Source organism: Acromyrmex echinatior, chromosome 19, assembly GCF_024713525.1.
Source record: "Acromyrmex echinatior isolate Ae372 chromosome 19, ASM2471352v2, whole genome shotgun sequence".
NCBI classification, from domain to species: domain Eukaryota; kingdom Metazoa; phylum Arthropoda; class Insecta; order Hymenoptera; family Formicidae; genus Acromyrmex; species Acromyrmex echinatior.
The window spans coordinates 390623-414395 of NC_141870.1; the positions used below are offsets into that span (position 1 = coordinate 390623).

Consider the following 23773-nt stretch of genomic DNA (forward strand, 5'->3'; position numbering starts at 1 on the left):
GATTAATATTCTTCGAATATAGGCTTTATTGCGTGATTTTTGCTTTATTTCTTGGGTTTGTTACGCGCACAATTTATCTATATCTTAAATATTTCAAATTGTGTTACTCCGCACAATAAAAGGAACAGAAAACAGAGAATAAGAATTTCAACTTATATCAGAAACTGTGTTCAATCAACTCTACATAATTTCTGATAGATTGAAATTTTTATTCTCTGTTCTCTGTTTCCTGTTACTTTTATTGTGCGGAATACAATAAACGATTATTATGTTTGTAATAACTTTTTTGTTACTCGAAATCCATGTAATGCACGCAATATATTTAACAAAAAGTTGGCATCGTGGCTTTTTATTACTTTAAATTGTATAATTTTGTCATTTTTGTTTTATTTTATATTCTTAATATTGGGGAAGTAATAGGTAAATTATGTAATAGATAAATTAAAATTATATATTCAAATGTATATTCGGCAAAAAATGTCTCACATATATAATTATATATAATTATATAAAAATATACAAAATTATATAATTATATATATATATTATATAAAAAAATTGACATATTTTTCATACAATTATGTGTGTGTGTGTGTGTGTGTGTTTCTGAAAAAAATCGGTATAAGAAATTATTTCATTAATTCTGCGACAAAATCCTAATTGGATTTTAGTTTATTTCACGTAATATAAAAAGATCAAGTATCATCAATATACTATAATAATATACGGATCTCGGTCGTTTAAAAAATAAAGATATTTAAAAATATATAATATATTTTCAAAAAAGATAAAAAAAGATAAAAGAATTACGAGAAGAATTATTTAGAATGCATCTCTGACCTATTCCTTAATCCTTAGTACACATCTTAATTTTTAGCAACCTTATTACTTGGGTATCTTTATGTAATTCGTGTTCATAGATATCTCATTTTTGCGAATTAATAATGCGACACCCGGAGCGTATTACTACTGTCTCCCTCCAAGGTCGCGAAGCGAATTCCGAAGTGATGACGTAGTCAACCCCGCTCCCCCTCCCATGCTGTTTATCGGGCGCTCACCCTCGCTGTTCGCACTTCGCCGGCCGCCGCCGCCTCGGATTGTCAACAATTGCGTATGAAAAATATTCATAGTTTATTCAATTACTTATTCATTCCTATTTTACATGATTTTGAGAAACGGATATCATATATTTTGCTTTGTGGCATCTTTGTCATTTGTTCAATCCTATAGTACTTGCGCGTTTCTTTTAAACATAATTAGTAATTATTCACATTGGGTATTTCTGATATCCTAACATTACGTCTTAATTTTCATTATTCTTTTTAATGATTTATACTTAAATGAAGATTAATAGTATTCTATATATCTTTTATATAAGAATACACGTAAATTTTCTTAATGTATTGCGAAACAATTTGCTAAATACAGCTCTGGCTAAAAATATTAAATATTTTGTTAATCATTATTTAATTTTTCAGTTAATAAATTGATTTAAGGCACTATTGTTACTGCAAATTATCTGTGTTTCAGAAATTCTTTAAACTTATACACACGTATAATGCCGATCATGGCTTAAAATAACTGTGACTAATTATTTAAAATAAAAAAATAAGTTCCTGAAATTTATTTAAAATATAAAATTGGTGAAAAAACTGATACGATTTGTTTAAAATAAAAAATGTAAAATAGATTTTGGAAACATTTAAAATATTAAATAAGAAATAAGTCGGAATTATTTAAAATAAATAATTAATTACAATAAATACTAAATAACTCTTTTTTTAATGCGCAGATTTTGTATAACATAAAGTTCCTGGACAAAATGTTTCATTTATAATTATATACTAAATATGTCCATATATATATTTTTTCGTGAGTTATTACAAACTAATAATCACTTATTATAGCACAATTGAACTAAGATATTCATGAAGCTGTGTGAATGCGTAACAAATTTAAAAATTAAAGCAAATCCCGCGCAACAAAGTTTATTCATCGAAGAATATTAAAAATATAACGAATATATTATTTTACTTCATAATTACGTTAATATTTCGATAGTTAGATTTAGTTACAGTTGTGTATGTGTGTGTGTGTGTGGCGCGCGACCTTGGAGGGGGAATGGTACGGGATGACACGGGGTGGCGCGTCACGTTAATGCGTAGTCACTGCGCAGTCATTCCCTTACCGAGGCTCGTACAAGCAGGTAACTGTGTCGCGTGCCACTCTTTTTTACGTTTCTTTTTGAAACATAATCGCAAAAATTGCTACATATAATACGAAACGTTGGACTTTATGAATATACTCACAGTATACAATTATTAATTCGCACGATTAATTCATAAAAGGAATGAGATGACGATCATGTATAATAGAACAGATATTTCGTACGGTTTATTCATTTAGAATCAAAGTTGTTACGTTTTCGCGACAAATATGAGTGACAATTATTTTTGTTTAACGTAAAATTCATCTTTCTCTTTAGTATAACTCGATTATGTTTCAAACAGTATCACACGAGTCATAAAAAGAAACGCTAATAAATACTTTCGTGCAAATGACATATTTCATGCGATTTCTGCTTTCATAATTAATATAGTTTGTGAAATTAACATTTGAAATTTAATAAATTTTTCGTTTTTGTGCATCTTTTGATACGATTTGTATAAAAAATGGAACGTAACTTTGGAACTATTTGTCGGTAATGAAAGAAATATTTAACTTTTTTATTAATTTCTAGCTCATTCCATTAACTCTAATTAGATTTTACAGACATCGTAATAAGAAATTCAGCTCTTTTTATATGTTATCTATTTCGCAATGGTGATGACGAATTGATATTCATTTCTAAATGTTAACTGCATAGTAGTATAGATGATAGTATATTACATTTTTCACAAGGACATTTTTACACAGGATATCTTCCCTCTCACGGGTACACCTTGACGTGGTGGGAGGGCTCAGTACCCAGAGGAATTATACGAAAAGAACGATTCTTCTCAATATCTAAAAATTTTCGGATCTATCTAAATACATCTAGATAAATTTTTAGATATTGAGTAAAATCGTTCTCTTCGTGTAAATCCATTGGAGAAGCTAACGTACCTTCGTCGCCGATTTACTTGAAAATGAACGAACCGCAGCCGGTTCGTCGCGTCGCGCGTTTGTTTCGGGAGTGCCGTTCAAGTTATCGGACTCAAGTTATAGTCCGCGCGCGATTATAGTCCATTATTCGCGAGTGTTTTACGCGAGTGTCCTGTGCGAGAGGATGTCAACCTGATTCTGAGAGGAGGAGGAGGTCTGAGAGAGGCATCGGGCACCTGTGGAGCAACCTTATGGTAAATATTTTTCATTTGTAAAATTAATCTTTTTTTATCATTTTATTTTACAATAACTTAAAAATAATAATTAGAAAAAAGAGGAATTACTTAAAAATTTTAACTTTTTATAAATTTATTCTTGTTTAAGTCTTCTTCAGAGAATGTACAATTATTTTCATAAATATCTAATTAAATGATAAATAGAAAATCCGATGCCTATAAAAATTATGTTTTCAAAATTGCATGATCATTTTTTATAAAATTTTGAGTGCGTTCATATAGTAATTATTTTTTTAAATAATGATTATTTCTTTATCCTGTTTTTTTAAATTTAGATTTTAACTTTTTTGTTACAGAATCATCGTAGCGACATTGCAGATAAAACTCCACTGTTGCGCATCAGGTCGGTGAGTGATGAAAGATTAATTACGTTTTTATTGAGGTAATGGATGTATGGTAATTTCATTAGTATTCCATATATCTAGATGCATGCATGCATAACAATTTATAACAATATTTGGATAAATATACATATAGCATTCCATACATCTATTTTACCTTAAAATGGATAAGTTAAAACAGATTAGGATAAACTTAATTCTGGATAGCTCTTTTTATTAAATTTATTGTGCATATGAATTTAATTTGGTACTTTTAATACGAAGGTACTTTCGACTGCACACTGTATACCATATTAATCATCGAATTTTTCAAAAAATTGAAAATACCATGAGGTTAAATAATAAAATATTGTTCATTAATAATTATATTGATTGTTTAATAATATTGTTTGGTCAATTTTAGAATCATATACATTAGTTTATTAAAATTGCATATTTATTCTAGAAAGATATTATAATTTTTTACAAATATAAAAATATAGAAAACAAAGGATAAAAGATTAAATAAAATTAAAATATGCTCTTACTCAAATTGACTCATGATATTCATATATCATCAAATACATTGAGAGAAAAAAATTATTACAACTGTCATAATTTAACTATAATTTGCAGTCATATTTTTGGACACCTATATATTTATAATAATTTTAACGTACAAATATAGTTAATTATATTATTATTTGATGGTCGCACATACTACTTGAGATATCTTTAATTTTTCTTAATATACTTTTTGTTATTATATCACATAAATAGTTAATTAATTTTCAAGAATAATTGTATTCATTGTAATTGCGGTTACATTTACTGAACAATAATTTATTTTATAACAGTAATAAACATTAAAATGGACTTTCTAATCATAATTATTTTACTGTGCAATTATAGTCACAAATATCGAACACTTTTCTCTCAATGTATCTATTCTACTCAATGTGATATTCATCCAGGATTAAATTTTATATAAGTTAGTGCAAGAAACAATTACATATAAACAGATATTGGTTTTTAAGAATTTTTTTCAATTGCCTTATAATTTTATATATGTACAGTTTATAATAAAATAATAACAAATATTTTAATGTCGAGTATAATATATACAATTTATTTCGTTTTTTTATGCAAGATATTTTATGATTCCTAATTATTATTATTTATTTCAATGCACTGACTTTAGCCTAAACTTTTATAACATATCCATACGTATAATAGTAATTGATAATTGAATTTTGTACCAGTTAAAATAGTAATATGATGTGAGATTCCATATAATTTTGTCATAAAATAGAAAAATTTTATTTAATAATTGTTTTAAAATTGTGATTAGTTTCGCATCACTTAAAATATTTGATTTTGATATAATATATTACGAAAAAAATAATTATAGTAATTTATAAACAATGTAAAAAGATATTTTTATTAATACTCGAAATTTATTTCTTTAATTTTTATTTCTTTTGAATCTTACACCATTTCTCTGAATTTTTCATCTCTACATGTTTTTGAGATGAAATTCAGCATCGAATCGCTCGAATCAACGAAAATGTGTGGGCCTTAGATTCGGATAGTAATTGATTAAACAATTTTCATTTATTTATTTTTAAATTAAAACTTTGTTTTCATATTATAAAGTTTATATTAACAGACTAATCTCTCTCTAAATTTTGTAATATTTGCGATGGAATTTCTTTGAAACAGAAAGCTGTCGACATAAAGATTTTTTTGTAATTTTATATTTTTAATCGGCTAAATATTTTAATGATTAGGCATATATTTTTAATAACGAATAAATGTAAAATTTATATCAGATAACATTATATTATTGTTAATTATTCATTTAATTGATTTCATATGATGGCCTTTTTGGGACGCGTTCGTGTTTCGCGTATCGTACAAAGCGTAAGTAAAATCTTACGCTTAATGCTGGCGATGTTAATCGAAAAAAGGAGATTTCTCCTTGTTGTCGATTTCTGGCATACAAATTCAGAATATTGACCAGGAGCGAGAAAAGGGGGGTTTTATCTGTGTTACCCTAATCAAAGTTTCAAAGATTTAATATAAGTGAGTTAAATATTCGGGAGGGTAATTATCTTCGGGAGGGCAAATTTGCTTACAAATTGCGAGTTCTTTTATTATTATTTTTATGTGGTAATCCAGACCAGCCGGAGTAGTCGGCATGTACATACCATTTATGAAAAATTGAATCGATAAAGCTTTTACCATTTTGCAATGATTGCAACAGTTAATGAGATATTAATTTTTAAAAATTGCCGAATAAGCAAGTAAAATCGGCAGCTTCGGACGCAAATATCTCTCAAAATATCGTTATTTCAAAAAATGTTTCAAGAAGTTTTTACTTTGTTTCAAGAAGGACATCTTTTGATGGTCTCAGATTCTCTCTAAGTAGATGTACCACTAAAATTTTAAGATAACTTTATTTTTTTAATGAAATTATCGGGGTGTTCCAAACATAATTTCGGTGTGTATGTGTGTGTGAATATATGATAATAGCTAGCAAGTATTCGATAATTTTTTTGAAGCTTGCACGGGTACTTTTTAAACTGAAGCTGTGCAGATTGTTTCCGTGTCCAAATCCATTATTAGAATGCCAACGTTTTATAAACATTGCAGTTTATTTTATCAGAGCAGGGAATAGCTTGGTATTGAATTACTCCTCCGAAAAATTTTCTTTATATACGCTATTTAGTAGTAGGAAATGGAAAGGAAGAGAAAAATGATAAATTTTTACAATATTTTTGATAAAAATTTAAATATTTTTTATTTTTATCAATTTTCGAAAACATGGGAAAACGCTTTGTTACATAATAAGGAGTATTGTATGATTTATAAAACAAATTTATTTTTCAAGCCAACTGAAATGGCGGAATTGTATGTAACGTTTCCCGGAATTGTATATAACGGTGTACAAAGTCACATTTTACTTTATCTCCTCCAAATATTAATATTTTTAAATAAAATTTTACATACAACGAGTTAAATATATATAATACACAACAAGTAAGAGATACAGCCTAAATATATCTACTAAGTATCGCATTAGAAGTTAATCGCATTTGTACTTTTTTCGCAATCCAAGCCAAAAGAATCTATTTTTTAGGCCGGTCAAAGTAGGAAAACCTCTTAAACATAAACAAGCCCTATATAGCAGAGACATGATTAAGCAATGACTCGTGAGAATTGCAAAAGTTGATCCCGAGTCATTGTCAATAAACGACGGAGGATTAAACTTGACAAAATCGTTTATCAAGTAATTATTTAAAAGTTTACGGTATTCCTTCGATTCCCGGTCCATTTTAGATTTACACTTTGGATTTTGATATCGACAAAAAATGAAGTATTACAAGCAAGACCGAAATCATAAAGGCAATTGAAAATCGGAAATAAAATTATGTATGACGTTGATATTAGTTTATCATTGAACTTATCATTCAATTTCTATTTGAAATGATGTCTAGTAAGACGTAAATTGTCGTTTACACATAACCATTACTTACTTACATATAGGATAACCATCATTTTTTTATTATCATTAATATCATTGACACAAACATGTTAATATTAGACATCAAAATGATGTGCGCTTGCTCTCTAGGTATGTTAAACAGATTATTATAAGTAGAAAAATAGTGATCAGTTTTATATAATGATATTTCAATAAAACAAAAATTATAGCTTACAATTCAAGAGATCCGAATTCGAGCTCCGGCCGAGGTAATATTTTTCGCAATAAAGTTATTTACAGATTACAATTATTTTCAATGTTATTCAGCATCATTGAGATTCTGAATCTTTTTAAGATGCCTATGAATATCAAATTATTAAATTGTTTAATTTGTCATATTGCTACAGTAGTTCGAGTTGCGTTTCAAGATCAACAAATCATTTCGAAGCACAGTTTAAATAACTACAATATGTACCCAAGCAGAACAACAAGTCATGATGAAAATAACATTAACAACGTAAAAATAACATTAAAATAAATCGGAAATGAATGAAAAGTGACTTTTAATTATCATTTTGGAATCATTTTGACATCATTTTGATATCATAATGACTTATTGTTCTGTTTGGGTGTGTATACACACACACACACACACACACACACACACACACACACAAATCAAAAGAGTAGCCATTCTTGAATTTCGGTATACACAATAACCTGCCAGAATTATTTGAAGTCCCATATAGTCTGATGAAGTTAGATAAAGTCCGATGAAGTCCGATGAAGTCTGATAAAGTCCGATAAAGTTCAGTGAAGTCCGATGAAGTCCAATAAAATCTGGTAAAGTCTGATGGATTCCGGTGAAATCCGATGAATTCCGATAAAATTCAATGAAATCTAGCAAAGCTCGATGAATTCCTTCATGAATTCCTCGATGTTGTCAATGAAGTCCAGCAAAATCCGTCGAAGTCCGTGACAGTCCGTGAAATACGATGAAGTCCGTGATAGTTCGTGAAGTCTGGTAAAGTCTTGAAGCTTGAAATCCAAGTATACATCTATTTTCTGAGATTACCCCTTCGATATAAATTCATACCTAAACACCTAAGATTTAGCTTAATCATTAAAGGCTTTATTCCCTACTTATGTAATATATCACATTTACCGGTCTTAAGAAATTCTTTAACAAAAAATTATTTTATCTCTAGAAAATATAAAAATTGCTTTCTAACTATTTTTTATTTGTGCAATAATTATATTAAAGTTATCACAGCTGTGATCATAAATTAATTGTTAAGACGTTAAATTATCATCAATTAAGGCTACAGTTTTCATTTAATACTTCCAATGCTCATCATTATTTTTTTAAACATTTGATGAACACCTCAACAGGATACGATATTATATGAATATCCTATGTATGCTGTAATCATGTCGAATATACTAATCATAAAATGTTTAATAGATTCTCACACACATGTTTTATGTAGTGTCAAGATATATTTAGAATATAGCAATTAAATTTTGTTATATATATACTGAAAATGTACTAAAATTATATTTGACATACTTAAAATATCTTTAAAAATATCATTAATGTACATCTTGTGTATAAAAATATGTATTCACATCATATATTCTCAAAATACACCCAGAACATAGAAATTAAACAATAAGTTGATTATCATATATCAAAACCATACACAATTCTGATTCCGATTTTCGACTGCCATTTCTTTTCACATTTTTGCATTATCGCCGTTCAGCACAGAGTTAAAACGTATTTTATCAGATGTCTTTTCTTTTTTTACTTAATAATCTATTTAACATAATATAGAAGTATTGGAGATATTTCTATAAGTTTTATAATATTTGTTAAATATACTTCATAATTTGTATTATAAAACTATATTATCGAATTGGTGTCGCATATAATCAAATTTCTGAATCTAGTTACGTTGCAATATATTACGGCAGCACGTATATCGCGATCAGTGTACAGTACATTTTGAAATATATCCATGTACATAATTAATTTTATGTATATAAAATATATCATATAGCATATAATAATAAAATAGCAGTGTAATTCTGATGCAATATCTGAATGAATATTAATATCAATATTACTTCAAAATGCTAAGTTATAAACTTATAAAGTAAAAAACAAAAAGTATGTATTAAAATGACATAACATAATCTAATTCACATAAACATCAATATGTAAAAGTGCATAATATGATAAATTGATATCGTTCTTAGTCTTTTTCCAGGTAGCACATACAAACGTTCTACGAACGTTTTATAATTATTAAGAATATTCCTATATTCTACGATTCTACTAAAAACACTGTCAAATTTTTGCGATATGTTTATAGTGTATTCCAATGGCATAATTATAAATATTCTATAATCATACGCGAATACTTATAGTTTAATATCTATTGAGTATTCTACTTTTTTATATTCTATACAGAATACTCTAAACAGTCTAAACGAACATTCTATGAATATTTTTTTTGTTATGAATATGAACACCTAAATAAAATATTCTATGTATATTTATGGAACATTCAATTTAAATGTTCCGAAATTAAGAACATTTGTATTTTGTAAGTATGCATAGAATATTTTGTGCTATCTGGGTTGGGACGCGATTAAAAATGTCTCATTAATGATTTTGTATAATCAATTTTATAACTATATAACTATTTTGTTATTTGGATAAAATTATCAATTATAAGTGCGAGAATATTTTGACTTGAAAATAAGTATGATCCGACATACGATTAAGATCTATTGAATCACGTATCTCTATGGTGGAGACACATCGGCTATTATCGTATACTAGCATTGAGACACGATGATGCGCGTTTCTTTACAATTATACAGTGTGAGATCTATTAATGTGCTTACATATATTCTGCATTTTGCTTATTTTCAATTACATTTCTGGAAGAAACATTAATGATGTTTGTTGTAATTTTGAACATCTAAGCAGATTAGATGCCGATTTTTTTATTTTGTCGTATTTATACTTAAATTTAATACAACAATATATTGATTTCTCAAAATTACTGCTGTCGACTACGTTTACATGCCTCGTTAAAACGATTTGGTAATAGTCGCGTTGTTTTATTTTTTTTTAAATGTATTTATTACATATATATAATACAAATATGTATATATTTATTGATATTATAATTTCTGAATTAAATAATTTATACACACATTATTGATGTGAAATAAATAAGAAATAAGTATTAAAAAGTTGAAAAATGTTGCGGAATTTTTAGAAAATTATAAATAATTAAATTAAATAAAATTAAGGTAATTCTTTACAAAAACTTATACAGCTTGGATGACTTTGACACAAACACACACACACACACACACACACATCCTATAGTTGTTAAGACAAAATGGATCATGACCTTAATAATATATGTCAAGATCATCCTAGCTGTGTAAGCTTTTATAAACAATTACCAAAATCAAATTAATTTACTGAAAAGATACTGAAATATAGTACTTTCTTTATTACTTAATTTTTAATTATTTGATAATATTCTCAAGCGAAAAACGTTATATTTACTATACGAGGAACAAAAATGTTTAAACATTACATTTAAATGATGTTTATATTGTATTTATAATGTTATTTTATCAAATAATTTGCTTAATACTGATATAATTTTTTTCTTTAGTTAATTTTGAAAAGGTTTTAACTTTTTCTTTAAATCCATTTTTCATATAATTCTATGACTTATTTTAGTAAAAGAGAAGCTGCTGATCATTTTTTTTCAATGAAAGCTGGAATTATAAGCATATAGATACTTCTAGTATTCACATATTTCTTCAGAATTAGCTTTATGAATCTACATTTTTTCATTAGCAAGCTTAAAGTAAAATAATAACTATTGCATAAGTTACAATGTAAATAATATTTTAATATGTTACTGAAGGCATGAAAACGTAACCATTGATGTTCGAAAATTATAATCTTCGGAAAATCAAAAATTATAGGTCTAAGAATGTAAGAATTTAATGTGGAAAACCTCCATGAGGATACTGAAAATATGATAAAAATTATTTAATTTACGCATTTAAAAATACACATTTAATGATATCAGACTAAAAAATATATTATGATTATTGTAAATAAAATGTATATATAATTAAACTCAAAATTAAAATCTATTTTATTTATATACATATATAAAAATGCCATCAAAATTTTTAAGCTCGTTAACATTATTGATCACATTGTGCAATGATAGCCAATTATTATATATTATATAATCTTCTGATACTATTTCGTATTAATATCATTACATGAACGTTAACAATCGTTGATTATGTATTATTGTGATTCCTATATTTACATATACATATGTTTACTGAAATAATCAATTGTGCCGCTGTCATGATTAATTAATTATTGTTTTTTCATTGGTTTTATGAAAGATTAAGGACAAAATATTGGAATAAATTTTAACAGGCCTAATTGTATTATACAATTAATTAATCTGATACTATCGATGCTACCACAATTAGTAGGCACAGATAATGAATTATTATATGAGCATGTGTTATGCGATTGTCCGATGATAATGCAACTACATAATATAATGCCTAAAAAATTATTGAAATTGAGGAAGTAGTTACGATGAAAAATTGTATTTCGGAGAAAAATAATTCGCGTCAGACATCTTATAAGTTGTGGAAGAACTATGTCCACTCAATTTATTAGTTTTCTTTTTTTCCTCTGTCATCGATTTCTTCGTTTTGTAGGGACGTAGTATTAACATAGTTTCCTTAGATTGCTCCTGTACACGTATCTTTGATCTCCATGACTGGTCATCCAATTCTTTATTTTGATTCTCCACTACTGCTTCATCACGAGCATGTTTTTCCTCTGTAATAAAACATTTGTAACATTCCTATTGTATGTATTCGACAATACTACTGAAAGATTTTGTTAGAATAGAATTTCTATTTTTTACTCTTTACTTTATAATATCTCAATCTCCATTTTTATAACAGTGTTTATATAGAATAATATGTCTTAGCAAATACAAATATACAGAGTGTCTAATTAAAGTTTCGGGAGTGTGTAAGGGATCGATAAATTAAGAAAAAAACCGAGGGATAAGATTTAGGGAAGCCATTTGCGATGATCTTGACATGTTATAATGTAAGTATAATGCTATATCAGTAATTGAAGTATTTACAATGATCACTTGTCAAATTATTTGTCATTGGACAAATTAAACTAAGATTTTTTAGATTCGTTTATGAAAAAATATATTTTAACGAAAACTGATCATCACATTGTAGTTGGACATTGGAACAAGTTATGGTCAAATTTTAGGTCACATATTTTTCAAATTGTTTGGTACATATATGTATACCAAATATTTACAAATATTTAATACAAATTAATAATTGTTATTTTTGTTTTATTAATTTTATTTAAAATATAATTTTTACTACATATATAAAAAGATACGAAAAAATTAAGTTGTTTTAATTAAAAAAATCATATCTTTAAATAAAGATCAAGCCTGAGATACTTTATTAGACATTCTGTATAATGCGGCATAATTAGTTTGGTCTGTTGTACAAACCTTCAATATCACTAAATAGAATTCTCGACTTCCTTGAGACGCTAAGTTTTTTATCCCCTTTATCACTTGTACACTCTCTCTCAATGTTGTTATTGGTAAGGAATATCGATTCAAGAACCTGTCGCGAAAATAACGGCGACATCGGACGTTTTTTTGTACACACGTTATTTGTATTGGCTGAGGCATCACATGAGCTTGTCTCATTATCACATATGCTTGCTGTGGACATGCTGTCCGTAATCAGTTTCTCAGTATCCGAATCACCAGCATTGCTATAGTAATTATTACCACTATCGGATTTCTTTAGAATCGACTTTGATATTCGGTGTTGGTCTATGAATGGCATTCCACCACTATCTATAGAGTCCGCCGATAGCGAAAGCTTATTCTCCACGCTTGTTTCTGAAACAGATTTTATTACATTTCATTACATCACTTTACAACGTAACAATAATTCAATATCAATCTTTAACATCTTTAAGTTATGATTATTTTATTTTTAACATCGTACAACTTGCATTTTCTTACAAATGTCGATATTATAAACAGTCTTTTGAATATATTCTATTACACAAGACCAGAGTAGGAGACTGACGTCAGTTTGCGATCATTTTTGGTCCACGATATCGACGGCAAATGAATGTTAATAAGATGTCATTTTTTAGACTATTTTTATAATCGTTAAAATTGCGCATTGCGATCTACCCTGTACTCTCATTAGTGCCGATCTTTTATTTTTATTAATTTTGAGAAAAGAAAGTACACATTTCTCTTACAAAGTATACGAATTTTAATAAGTTCGTATTAATTCCTACTATCCTATGTCGATGATCTAGAATTTTTAATCCAAAGTATTTTATGAAAGACATTGTCTCCTCAATAAAAATGCACGATTTAGTTTCCTTATTTTTAATTCTAGATTTTCTAGAATTTGATAGATTTAAACAAAGGATACTATGGATTAAATTAAATTTGATTAAAACCCAATGTTTACCTCTATAATGCTTTGGCGCGCCAAGAGACCCAAACATGTGATAATTAATTATACGTGTAGCGGATGCCAAGCTATTTGTTGACATAAGCGGGGAAGGTTTGCCACCACGTAGCCCTCCATAATGATTATTGTTGTCTTCCGCAGCAGTATCTTCCTTTAAGATACTGCGCATAACTATACTCTCTTGATCACTAACGAATTGCGTCCGTGGTTTTATGCTCTGCAATCATAATCATCACAATATAATTAAATATTATACTCAAACTTCGATACTATTTTGCAGAAATGAAATGTCACGGAATCTCCCGTTTTTTTAATGTCATATATTTAGTCATGTACAGAGTGGTTTACTTAACTTGAAAATCTTAAATATTATATTTATTTTAGATGATAAAAAATGTTTTTGATAACAGTGAAATAGTTTTGATTACTTTGTTTTTTGTACGTCTGCCTAGCTGAGCCCACTTAACCAAGATTTTGGAGAAATTAAAACCAAATTTTGAGAGCGTATAAATAACGCATTATTATATTTATTAAGATACATTAAAATTTGATTAAGTGGAGGGGAGGCTAGCCAATTGTGTTTTTTCTTTAGATTGAGGCGCCATATGTATAGATAAGAAAATTCACTTTTTTAGATGTAATTATATGTAGATGATTTTTTACATAATATGATTTCTCTCTTTAATTATTCTATACGTAAAATTATTATCAAGATAGAGATATCGAAAATTTAATAGTTTCGAATTACTTAGTTTATTTTTCGGGTACCCGGGTAATACAAGTACTTGAATATTATTCGTGGGTTTCAAGGAGAACCTGGTATTCGGATTTCTCGGTCCAAATAGTATGTACTGGGGCAGTTAAAAAAAAAGTTATTTTTAGTTAAACTTTAATTAAACTAATATTATGCAGAAAGTTTAAAATTTAAACAGCTATATAACTTTATGAAAGTAAGTCATGTGATCATGAATTGAAATTCAGTTAAAAGCTCTTGAATTTTTGGATGTCACAAATTCTTTCATTTTTTTTGTTATGTCATAGATAATAATATGAATAATCGCGCATAGCAAGTAAATAAATATTTGTGTAAATAAATACTAAAAGATACTTTAGGATAAATACATATATTAATTTTTAAGGGACTCACTTGTTGGATTCTAATTTTCCTATGTTTGGGCATCATATCATTCAGGTTAACTTTACTGGCCTCCTTCAAAGATTCAACGCTAGGCAATGTTTCAGCGATGATGTTTCGGCCAACCTCACCAGAAATTGATTTTTTCATCTGACTTGTTTTGAATTTTTCCGTTGCTTCCAGAGGATTTATGTAAAGATTACTATCTGCGTCTTCAGTTAAATCACCCTGCGGAAATGAAAGAATTGTAAAAGTATTACCATAGTAGAAGTCTAAAACATAATTTTATTATAAAAATGACGAATCTTTGCATGTATATGAATAATTTATCTAATAATAATAATAAAAATTACATCATATTATATTATATTAAGGTTATAATAATAATTAAAAATTAATGATAATTAATAAATTTTAATAATGATTAATAATAATTAATAAATTTTAGTAATGATTAATAATAATTAATAAAATCTAATAATGATATTTTACTTTGATATTAACGTTGTTTATTGATATTATATGAAGAAATTATAATTAAAATTGATTAATTTATATGTAACATGTGTTACATATAAATAAATAAAATATAATTGTCATCTTTAAAGATCTTTTAATCAGAGACTAGAGAACAAAGATTTCGTCAAATTCCTCCGAGAGAGGAATATAGGCTATCTCGCGCCTCCATCAATGGCAATGTGTATACATGATGTATACAGTCTAATCATCTTTAGGCTCTGCGCACAAGAATATCCCTAATGCGTTATATATAACGTTAAGTATTGATCATAAACTGAATCTTGTATGTAATAGTAAACTTACATCCCACACAAAGAAAATCATAACTGAACCATTACTAATGCTAACATTTTGTGAACCTTGCCATTCATCAGGACGAGGAACACTGATACTGAGTTACTTCTCCGGAGAATTCCCTTTATATAAATTCTGTTGAGAAGGGAAGTTGGAAGGAGATGGGGAAGAGCGGTTTGCCATATTTTACTTACCCTATGTTATAGCCCACGTCTTTGTTTAAATTATTTGAGTGTTTCTGGATTATTAAGGTCTCCCTGTACTTTCTTGGAAAATATGATGCCGTTGTAGCTATAGTAGTTGTTTTATTTAATAGTAGTTGATGTCCTGATTCAATGCTGTGTTCTGCCAATGCTGATTGTGACTATGGGTAGATAGTCTGAGTTTGTTTATACGTGATGCGATCTAGGATTTGCTAAATGTTTTATCGCAATATGAAAGAGAGGAGGTGGAGCTGAAAGAATTTCTGAGAAATCTTGTCTATTTGTGTCTTAGTGAAATCCTAAGAAATTCCAAAAACTGAAGACCTCTACTCAGTTCTGCAAGTGAAACCAGGAGAACGGTGCGCATATAGGAACGGGATGTCAGATTGAAACATATCACACAATCAGATTGGAAGAACACAGCACTGAGGATATCAAATACTATTTTATAAAACTATTATAGCTATAACGAAATTTTCCAAGGAAGTATACGGAAGCTGTAGAAATCCAAAAACATCAAGAGACACGGCAGTGTCTCGTGCCAAATATACGCGCCCGTACTAGATGCAGGAGATCCTACAGTGTATCTTTACTCGAACCGAGTGAAGTTGAATTGACTGGAAACTCTCTATAGGTCATATCTAAAAAACGGCTACGTGGACGAATGGTGCTTTCCAACAAGGACATAGTCAGACATAGTGTAACACAGTGAATCATTACACTCTTGTTGTTTGCCTACGTTAAATAAGGAAATGACTCTGTGTTACATAAGTGTCTAACTGTAAAGTATCCTTGCTGGAAAATAGCCGAAATTTTTAATAGACTCAAAGCTTGAATAATAATAAGAGAATATTGAGAATAATAAGAGAGGTATTTCAATTTTCTCATTTTTACATAAAAATGAGATAAAATTTTATTAAGAAATGTTATCGTCGTCGTCTAGTGTCAAGTCAAATCGACAATTAGTATTCAAATACACTCACACACACTTCCAAGCATCCTCCACACCCATACTCACGTATCTCTCACGATCTTACCCTCCCTTCCTGTAGTATCTCCTATCAACAATTCTTCCTATATGTTGCATCTTCTCTCTGGAACTTTCTCCCCATTTCTATTTCTTTATTGTTTATCTAACTGACTTACATGTCTTGATCGTTTCATTGCCATTATGTTTACAATAGTCAAACTGTCAACACGGTTATTTATCATTTTTGAACGGTTCATGTGAATTCTTATTTTACTGTTTAATTTATTACTTTATAATGCTTAATATATTTAACTATATAATTTTATTGACATGACACAGTAAACCGGATGGTTTGATAGAACATTTGCGGCAAATTAATTTTTATTTCGACTAATTTTTGTTCATGTAAATATTTTGTTATGACATGATTGTCTTCTTATAAAATTTCTAATTTGTCATGATTTTTATCTAATAAATTAGAATTTAAAGAATATATTAACAAGATGTAAACGTAACAATTATTTCTGACCAACTTCCAGCGTATGATCATATTAATTCATTTTTTTATATACTAATGTTTTTTTGATAAATTTTATATTTACACGTCTATCTGCGAATACATTAATTTTATGATTTGGTGTTATTATTATACTAAAGAGGAGCCAAAATGGAATTAAAACGTATTTATGTATACGCTTTTTTGTTATATTTAATATAGAATATTTATATACATGTTAATAACTTGTGTTGGCTCCGAAAAGTTTTTATTATTTTTTTTTATTTATTCGTTAGAGCCTAAATTTATACACACATATATATATATATATATATATATATATATATATATATATATATACATGTCATTTTTCACTAATATATTACTGCATTCATAAACAAAAAAATAATTTATTATTAGCCATGCGACTCATACCTGTGAATGTGACGGATGTGTTTGGCAGCTTGCATATGTATCTGAACTGTCGATGCTTCCCTGTTCATTGTAAGTCTTTGCATAGTGATACTCCTGCTCGTTGTACATACTTGCGAAGCTTAACGTTTCCAATGGCTGAATTGGAGAGACCTTTGATTCCATTAGTGATGAACTTAAATGTTCTGCGCCGCTTCCACCAATACCATTGCCGCTATTAAATCTAAGGGACCTCATTTCTTGACACACTGGGTTACGAAAGTCACTTGTAGCAAGGGGCATTATGCTCTCCGCGTCCGTGAAGTCTTTGTATTCCTAAAAATACGAAATAGATGAAAAGTCTCGATTACACGAAAGCAAAGAAAGTTGAAAGCAGTATGCTTTTGCCTAAATTCTACGTAGCTTTATAGATACTGACTTTTTTGTCTAATCAAAGTTTTCTCTTAAAAAGTAATAATTTATACCTCTGTGGATTTCTGTAAGTTTCTTCGAATCGTTTAAAGTCCATTTTGTAAATGTTTTTCAAATATGAATTTCTAAAATATACATACATTCTAGAAATATATCTGGAAAATATAAATATACTAACTGCTCCCTTATATATCTTGGATTTTATTATAAAAATTAACATCTAATTCAAAATTACTTCTCTGTTTAAATTATGAATATACTTGTTACACATACACACACACACACACACACACACGCGCGCGCGCGCACATATACATACATATCAGATACTTAACTGTTATAAAAAAAAGTTATAGCATAATAATTATATCTTTCTTGAACGATTTTAGTTATTAATAATCATTATAAATAATTACAACTATTTTTGATTGCGAATAACCATTACTGATGTCGGAAATTTTATTTTTGATTACGAATATTATATATAGATGACTAGAATTTTATATTGGTTACGAATAATCATTATCAATAACCAAAATTTTATTTTGGCTACCCAAATTTCTAAACTATACAGACTTTGTTGATGGTTACTGGCAAGCAATATCGATAACGAACATCTTTTCTGGTCACTATTGGTCCTCGTCAATTTTATTATTACTACGTATATATAAAATTAATTAATAAAAGATAAATATATTATTATTTATCAAAAAAGAATAAAATAAAAGATAATATGTTTTAAAATGTTTATATCTTTTGTACGTTTCTCTGTATTTTTTATTTCTTTTTCAGAAATCGGTACTTTATCAGTACCGGTTTCTGTAAGACTAACTTAATGGTACGCGGTACGTGATAACTAACTAGAAAAAAAAAGAATATTGATAAAATGTGCAGAGAAATAAGTTCATACATTAAAAAAAATTTATATAAATATTAATTTATCACTAATTGGCCCGGTCAGTTTTCCATGCTCCATGTAGATAATAGGAAGGAAAAGAAGCAAATAGCACGAAATTCGGTGATGCGGCATGATCGATGTCGTGGTTAAACGATTTCAAATACATAATCAAAAATGAACATGGGTATATTGTATATACTACAAATGAGAGAAATAATTTCGTAATTTGTAAAAAAAAAACTTTTTTCGCGTTTTCATCATGGAGATTGCAAATAATATTAATGGCCATGATAATACTGTTAAATCGAGTAAGAAATCGGACGAAGTTATATGTAGAAATTATCAAATTAATTACCTATAGTTACTTTATCGCATTCCGCGTATCGCGTGCGCCACATCTAGGGCTAGTTTCACCAACGCCAATTATTTAATCGGCGATTAACTGATTAATCATTGATCCCTAATCGTATCCTTATGGATAAATGGCCATCTAAACGTCTGTAAGCATACTTAAATTTGACTCCATTATCTCAAAAATTACTGCTTAAAATAAAAAAATTCAAATAACTTTTTTACTTTCATTTTTCGAAAACTTTCTTGATATAATATTTTGAATCACAATTTTACATCCTGTATATACAGTGAGTGCAAAAAGTATTCGTACAGAGAAAATATTTTTAAAAAAAACTTTATTTAAAAAAAATAAATATTATCCAGCGAGAAATGAGTCATCGAGTTGATGTCGAATCAATCGATACGTTAATTTCAACACCAATTCGACGTCGATTCGACGTTTAATTGACGATCATTTCTTGCTGGTTAATTAATAATTTATTCATAAAAAATAAAATAGATTATATGTTTCTTAAAATTATATATATATATACCAAAAAGATGTGTATTAATTATAGAAAATATATCATCTGAAAAATAAGCGAAAATTAAAAATTCTATTGTTTGAATGTTTAAAAAGTATTCGTACAATTGAGAAATTTAGCTTCTAAAATCAGAAATACATGCGAAGCTCGTTTTTTATGTTAAAACAAAATATATTCATTGTACAAAATTACTAATTAATGTTTATTTTTTACAAATAAGACTTTTTTATAAAAAATTTTCTTGTACGAATACTTTTTGCTCTCACTGTATATACATACAGAAAAAAATGACAAATCGCAGATTCACAATTATAGTCTTTCAGAATTAAGAGTTGGTCTATATCAAAAAATGCGCTTATCTTATCGCACTCATTTGCAATGTGATTTTATAATGAATAAGAAAGCCACAGAATGTTGTGCGTTATCTCCCTCTTTTGTTCTCTCTCCCTCTCCCTCTATCTTTCTCTTCCTATCTCTCCCTTTCTCTCTCTCTGCTCTTGCTTCTACATAGATAAAAAATAATTTCTATCGGCATTGTCATTATCTACTGTACTCGCCTGATTGCTTTCGCATGCATGGAATATGCGCCAAATCTGCAATACGGTTGTCCATATCTACTTAAGAAAAACCATTTTGTTGCTATTAAGATTTTCTTTTTGAAGTGCTATTATGTTATCACATTCGATTGAATACAAGAGATAGAATCCCAGATGACATACATGTCCGAAAACGAAACATAAAACGTCTTAAAAACGTCGTAAAAGATATTTCAAAGACATTTTTTAAATATGTCATAAAGACGTCTAAAGACCTCTTAAAAAACGTCTCGATTTTAGACTTTTCTGTTATCTGGGGTAAGACCGTTCAAGAATACACACTTTCTCTGTCATACTGTACAACTTATATACGAATCCGAATTTAAGCAATAAAATGCTGCTTAAGCTATACCTTATAGTTTGAATTAAAAATTTTTCAAATATTAATTTAATATAAATATTTATTTTTACAGAAGATTAATTGTACTAAAAGATAAAAATGCGTACTCTTAGACATGTGTCATCATCTACAGATGATGATAACGATGATATCTTACAGATTTTCTAACAATTTGTATTTGTATTAAAACCTAAATCTAGTGAAAATTGGATCTAGTGCCAAAGCTGTTAGGTCTAGATCCATTGATTATTGGAATCGAACGTGGCGTCAGTCAAAAACTTACTTGCATGAATTATGCAAGTAAAAAAATACTTTAGATATTTATAAAAAATTATATTCAATAAAATATAAATGATAAGCTTATAAATATATAAGCGATATTTTTTTCATATCCCTGCGTACTCTTGAATCACTTGTCGAAGAATATGCATTTTTCACGGACTGAATTAAGTTTTCAAGTGCGTGCTTTAAGATCATCTTGTTATTTTTTTATTTTTGATATAATCTTTATAAAATTTATTTTTGGTATAAAAATTATTACAGAGATATAAAGTAAATATATCATTAAATGCAAAGCAGAGACGTGTATGCACACAATATATAAAAAAAAAAGAAAGCAGCAATTTCACGATAGACATCCGACATGTGGTAAGAAATAATGTTGTGGCTGACATGTAGTCAGGGGTGGAGAAACTTTAGTCGCCTATGGATTATGCTGCACTAGCAGAATAGAAGGATGGCAAGGAACTCATGCAATAAATATCTATCTCGTGAGTTCTGACTAAAGTTGAAAAAAAAAATGAAAGTTCCGAGGATGAGAGTGACCATATACTACGACACAGCAACAGAAATCGCATTCGTTCTTGACCTTTTTCGACAGATTGCCTTTGAATCGGTTCATAATCTGATTTATGGCCACAGCACATTTGCATAACGCATAACGTATAATGCATAAGAGAATCAATCGGTTCCTTTTTTTCATGAAATGAAAGGAAAGGAAAGATTCTGATTAGTTAATTCTCTTATGCACTTATGTGTACAACAGTCTGTGCTATGGTCTTTATATATAGAGCAAAAGTAATAAGCTTATGGCACAGCGTTATGTCTGGACGTTTATGAAAACAGATTGTCGCATTTGGGATAGTTATTGCGGACTCTGCCAATAACCCAAAGTAATTCGCAATGTTTCAGCATTATTGGGCAAGTTCCGCACTATCCGGCAGATTCAAGCACGTCCATCTAGATATTATTGTAATACCTATTTCGAAGAATATTGTCTCGTTTGTGTTGACTATTTCACACGATGATCCGAGACACTCCCTATGACAAACTAATCCTGATGGAAATTTTTTCCTGAATTGTAATGAATAATGAAATATTACTGAAATTGAAACGAACAATGATAAAATATTATTGAAATTGTAATGAATTATAATGAAATATTACTGAATTTCGTATTGAAATCTATATCAATTGATCATGCACTTTCAGCAATATTTCATTAAGATTTCATTACAATCCATTAAGGTTTAAGATTTTATTTACATAAAAATACAATGCGTATACACTCGTGGACAATGAAGCTGCAATATTTTTTTACGAATGTTTTACGGAATGCGCAAAAATGTTTAGAGTGCATTTATATCATATATCGATGCTTGTAATGAGCGATTACAAGCACAACTGTTATATTAAACTCATATTATGAAATTAAAATCATATGAAATAGAAATATACAAGATGAAATCAAGAAATGTACGACGCGACATACATTTAAGATAAATAATAAGTAAAATGCCTTTGCGAGCCACCGATTGAAGAGCATAGAAAAATAGTATAATTAAACTTCTCAGTTTGATTAATAATGAAATTTATTCTTTGAAACATTTCGATCCTAGAGCCTCCTCAGTATAAACAAATTGACACAATTACAGAGAATCTCTGACATTATCACATGATGTGATTTATCACATTAGTCATAAAGTTATCAAACAATGCAAATCTATGAATTGATGACATTCTTGAAATATAATTAAAATATTAAATATGAACCTAGAAGAAAGAAAAAGCAAAATTAAATTCACATCAATAAATCTGAAATATCAAACTATAATCTCTTCTTCGATCTACAGATAGTCATCTTTCCTCATAGAAATTGTACAACAAATAGGTTGTCATCTCTCCTTATAGAAATTGTAATAAATCAAACTAACAACAATCATACTGATAAAATCATACTAAAAATAAGTACTAATAAAATATTTTTCATTTTTATATGGAAAACCCAGGGAGTTATAGAAAAGTCAAGGGGTTCTAAAATTCATTTTCTCTAACAATCTTGGATATACATCGTTGCATATAAGCTAAATCTATAAATTTCGGATTACACTTTAAACCGATAATAAAAATTCTTACAGTTAGTGGCTCGCAAATAATCGTAAGATGTAAAAGGGTCTCATTCGAGCCGCACACTACCTAGATGATTGTAAAATCATACGGTAGACAGCTAAAAAATGAGCCATAAAATTTATTTATCGGGCTATAAACACGGTACTAATACTAATAGGGATTGCATTGTCACTAAGACTTACCTTCACAAAAATACAAAGCGGATATTGGAAACTGATACTACGCAATATCACGTTGTACGTTATCATGCCAAGAATTTAGAGAAAATCTATTGCCTACGACATGTTCTTCGAGACACAAAGCATAATTCATTTAATCACTATGAGATATCGCAACAAGCAGGCTAGAAAATGATGATATACCGATTTACCCCGCTAT

The 23773-nt window shown here is 28.4% G+C and overlaps 1 protein-coding gene and 1 long non-coding RNA gene across 3 annotated transcripts in view; one reads left to right on the top strand and one right to left on the bottom strand.

The window, feature by feature from the left end:
* The first annotated feature begins 240 nt into the window (after nt 1-240).
* On the top strand, nt 241-6032 carry LOC147906617 (uncharacterized). Its single transcript, XR_015548306.1, has 2 exons — nt 241-3338; nt 3677-6032. It is a non-coding gene; the product is annotated as an uncharacterized LOC147906617 (long non-coding RNA).
* Nucleotides 6033-6477: 445 nt separating this feature from the next.
* The window catches only part of Shab (Shaker cognate b), a 61110-nt gene continuing 43814 nt past the window's right edge, over nt 6478-23773 (bottom strand). For both annotated transcript variants that reach the window (XM_011058177.2, XM_011058176.2), the window contains 5 exons: nt 17867-18178; nt 14962-15177; nt 13812-14031; nt 12818-13219; nt 6478-12105 (listed from right to left, as the gene is read on the bottom strand). In XM_011058177.2, coding sequence (XP_011056479.1) covers nt 11852-12105; nt 12818-13219; nt 13812-14031; nt 14962-15177; nt 17867-18178 — 1404 coding nt within the window. In that variant the 3' untranslated portion in view covers nt 6478-11851. The remainder of the gene's footprint in view (nt 12106-12817; nt 13220-13811; nt 14032-14961; nt 15178-17866; nt 18179-23773) is intronic.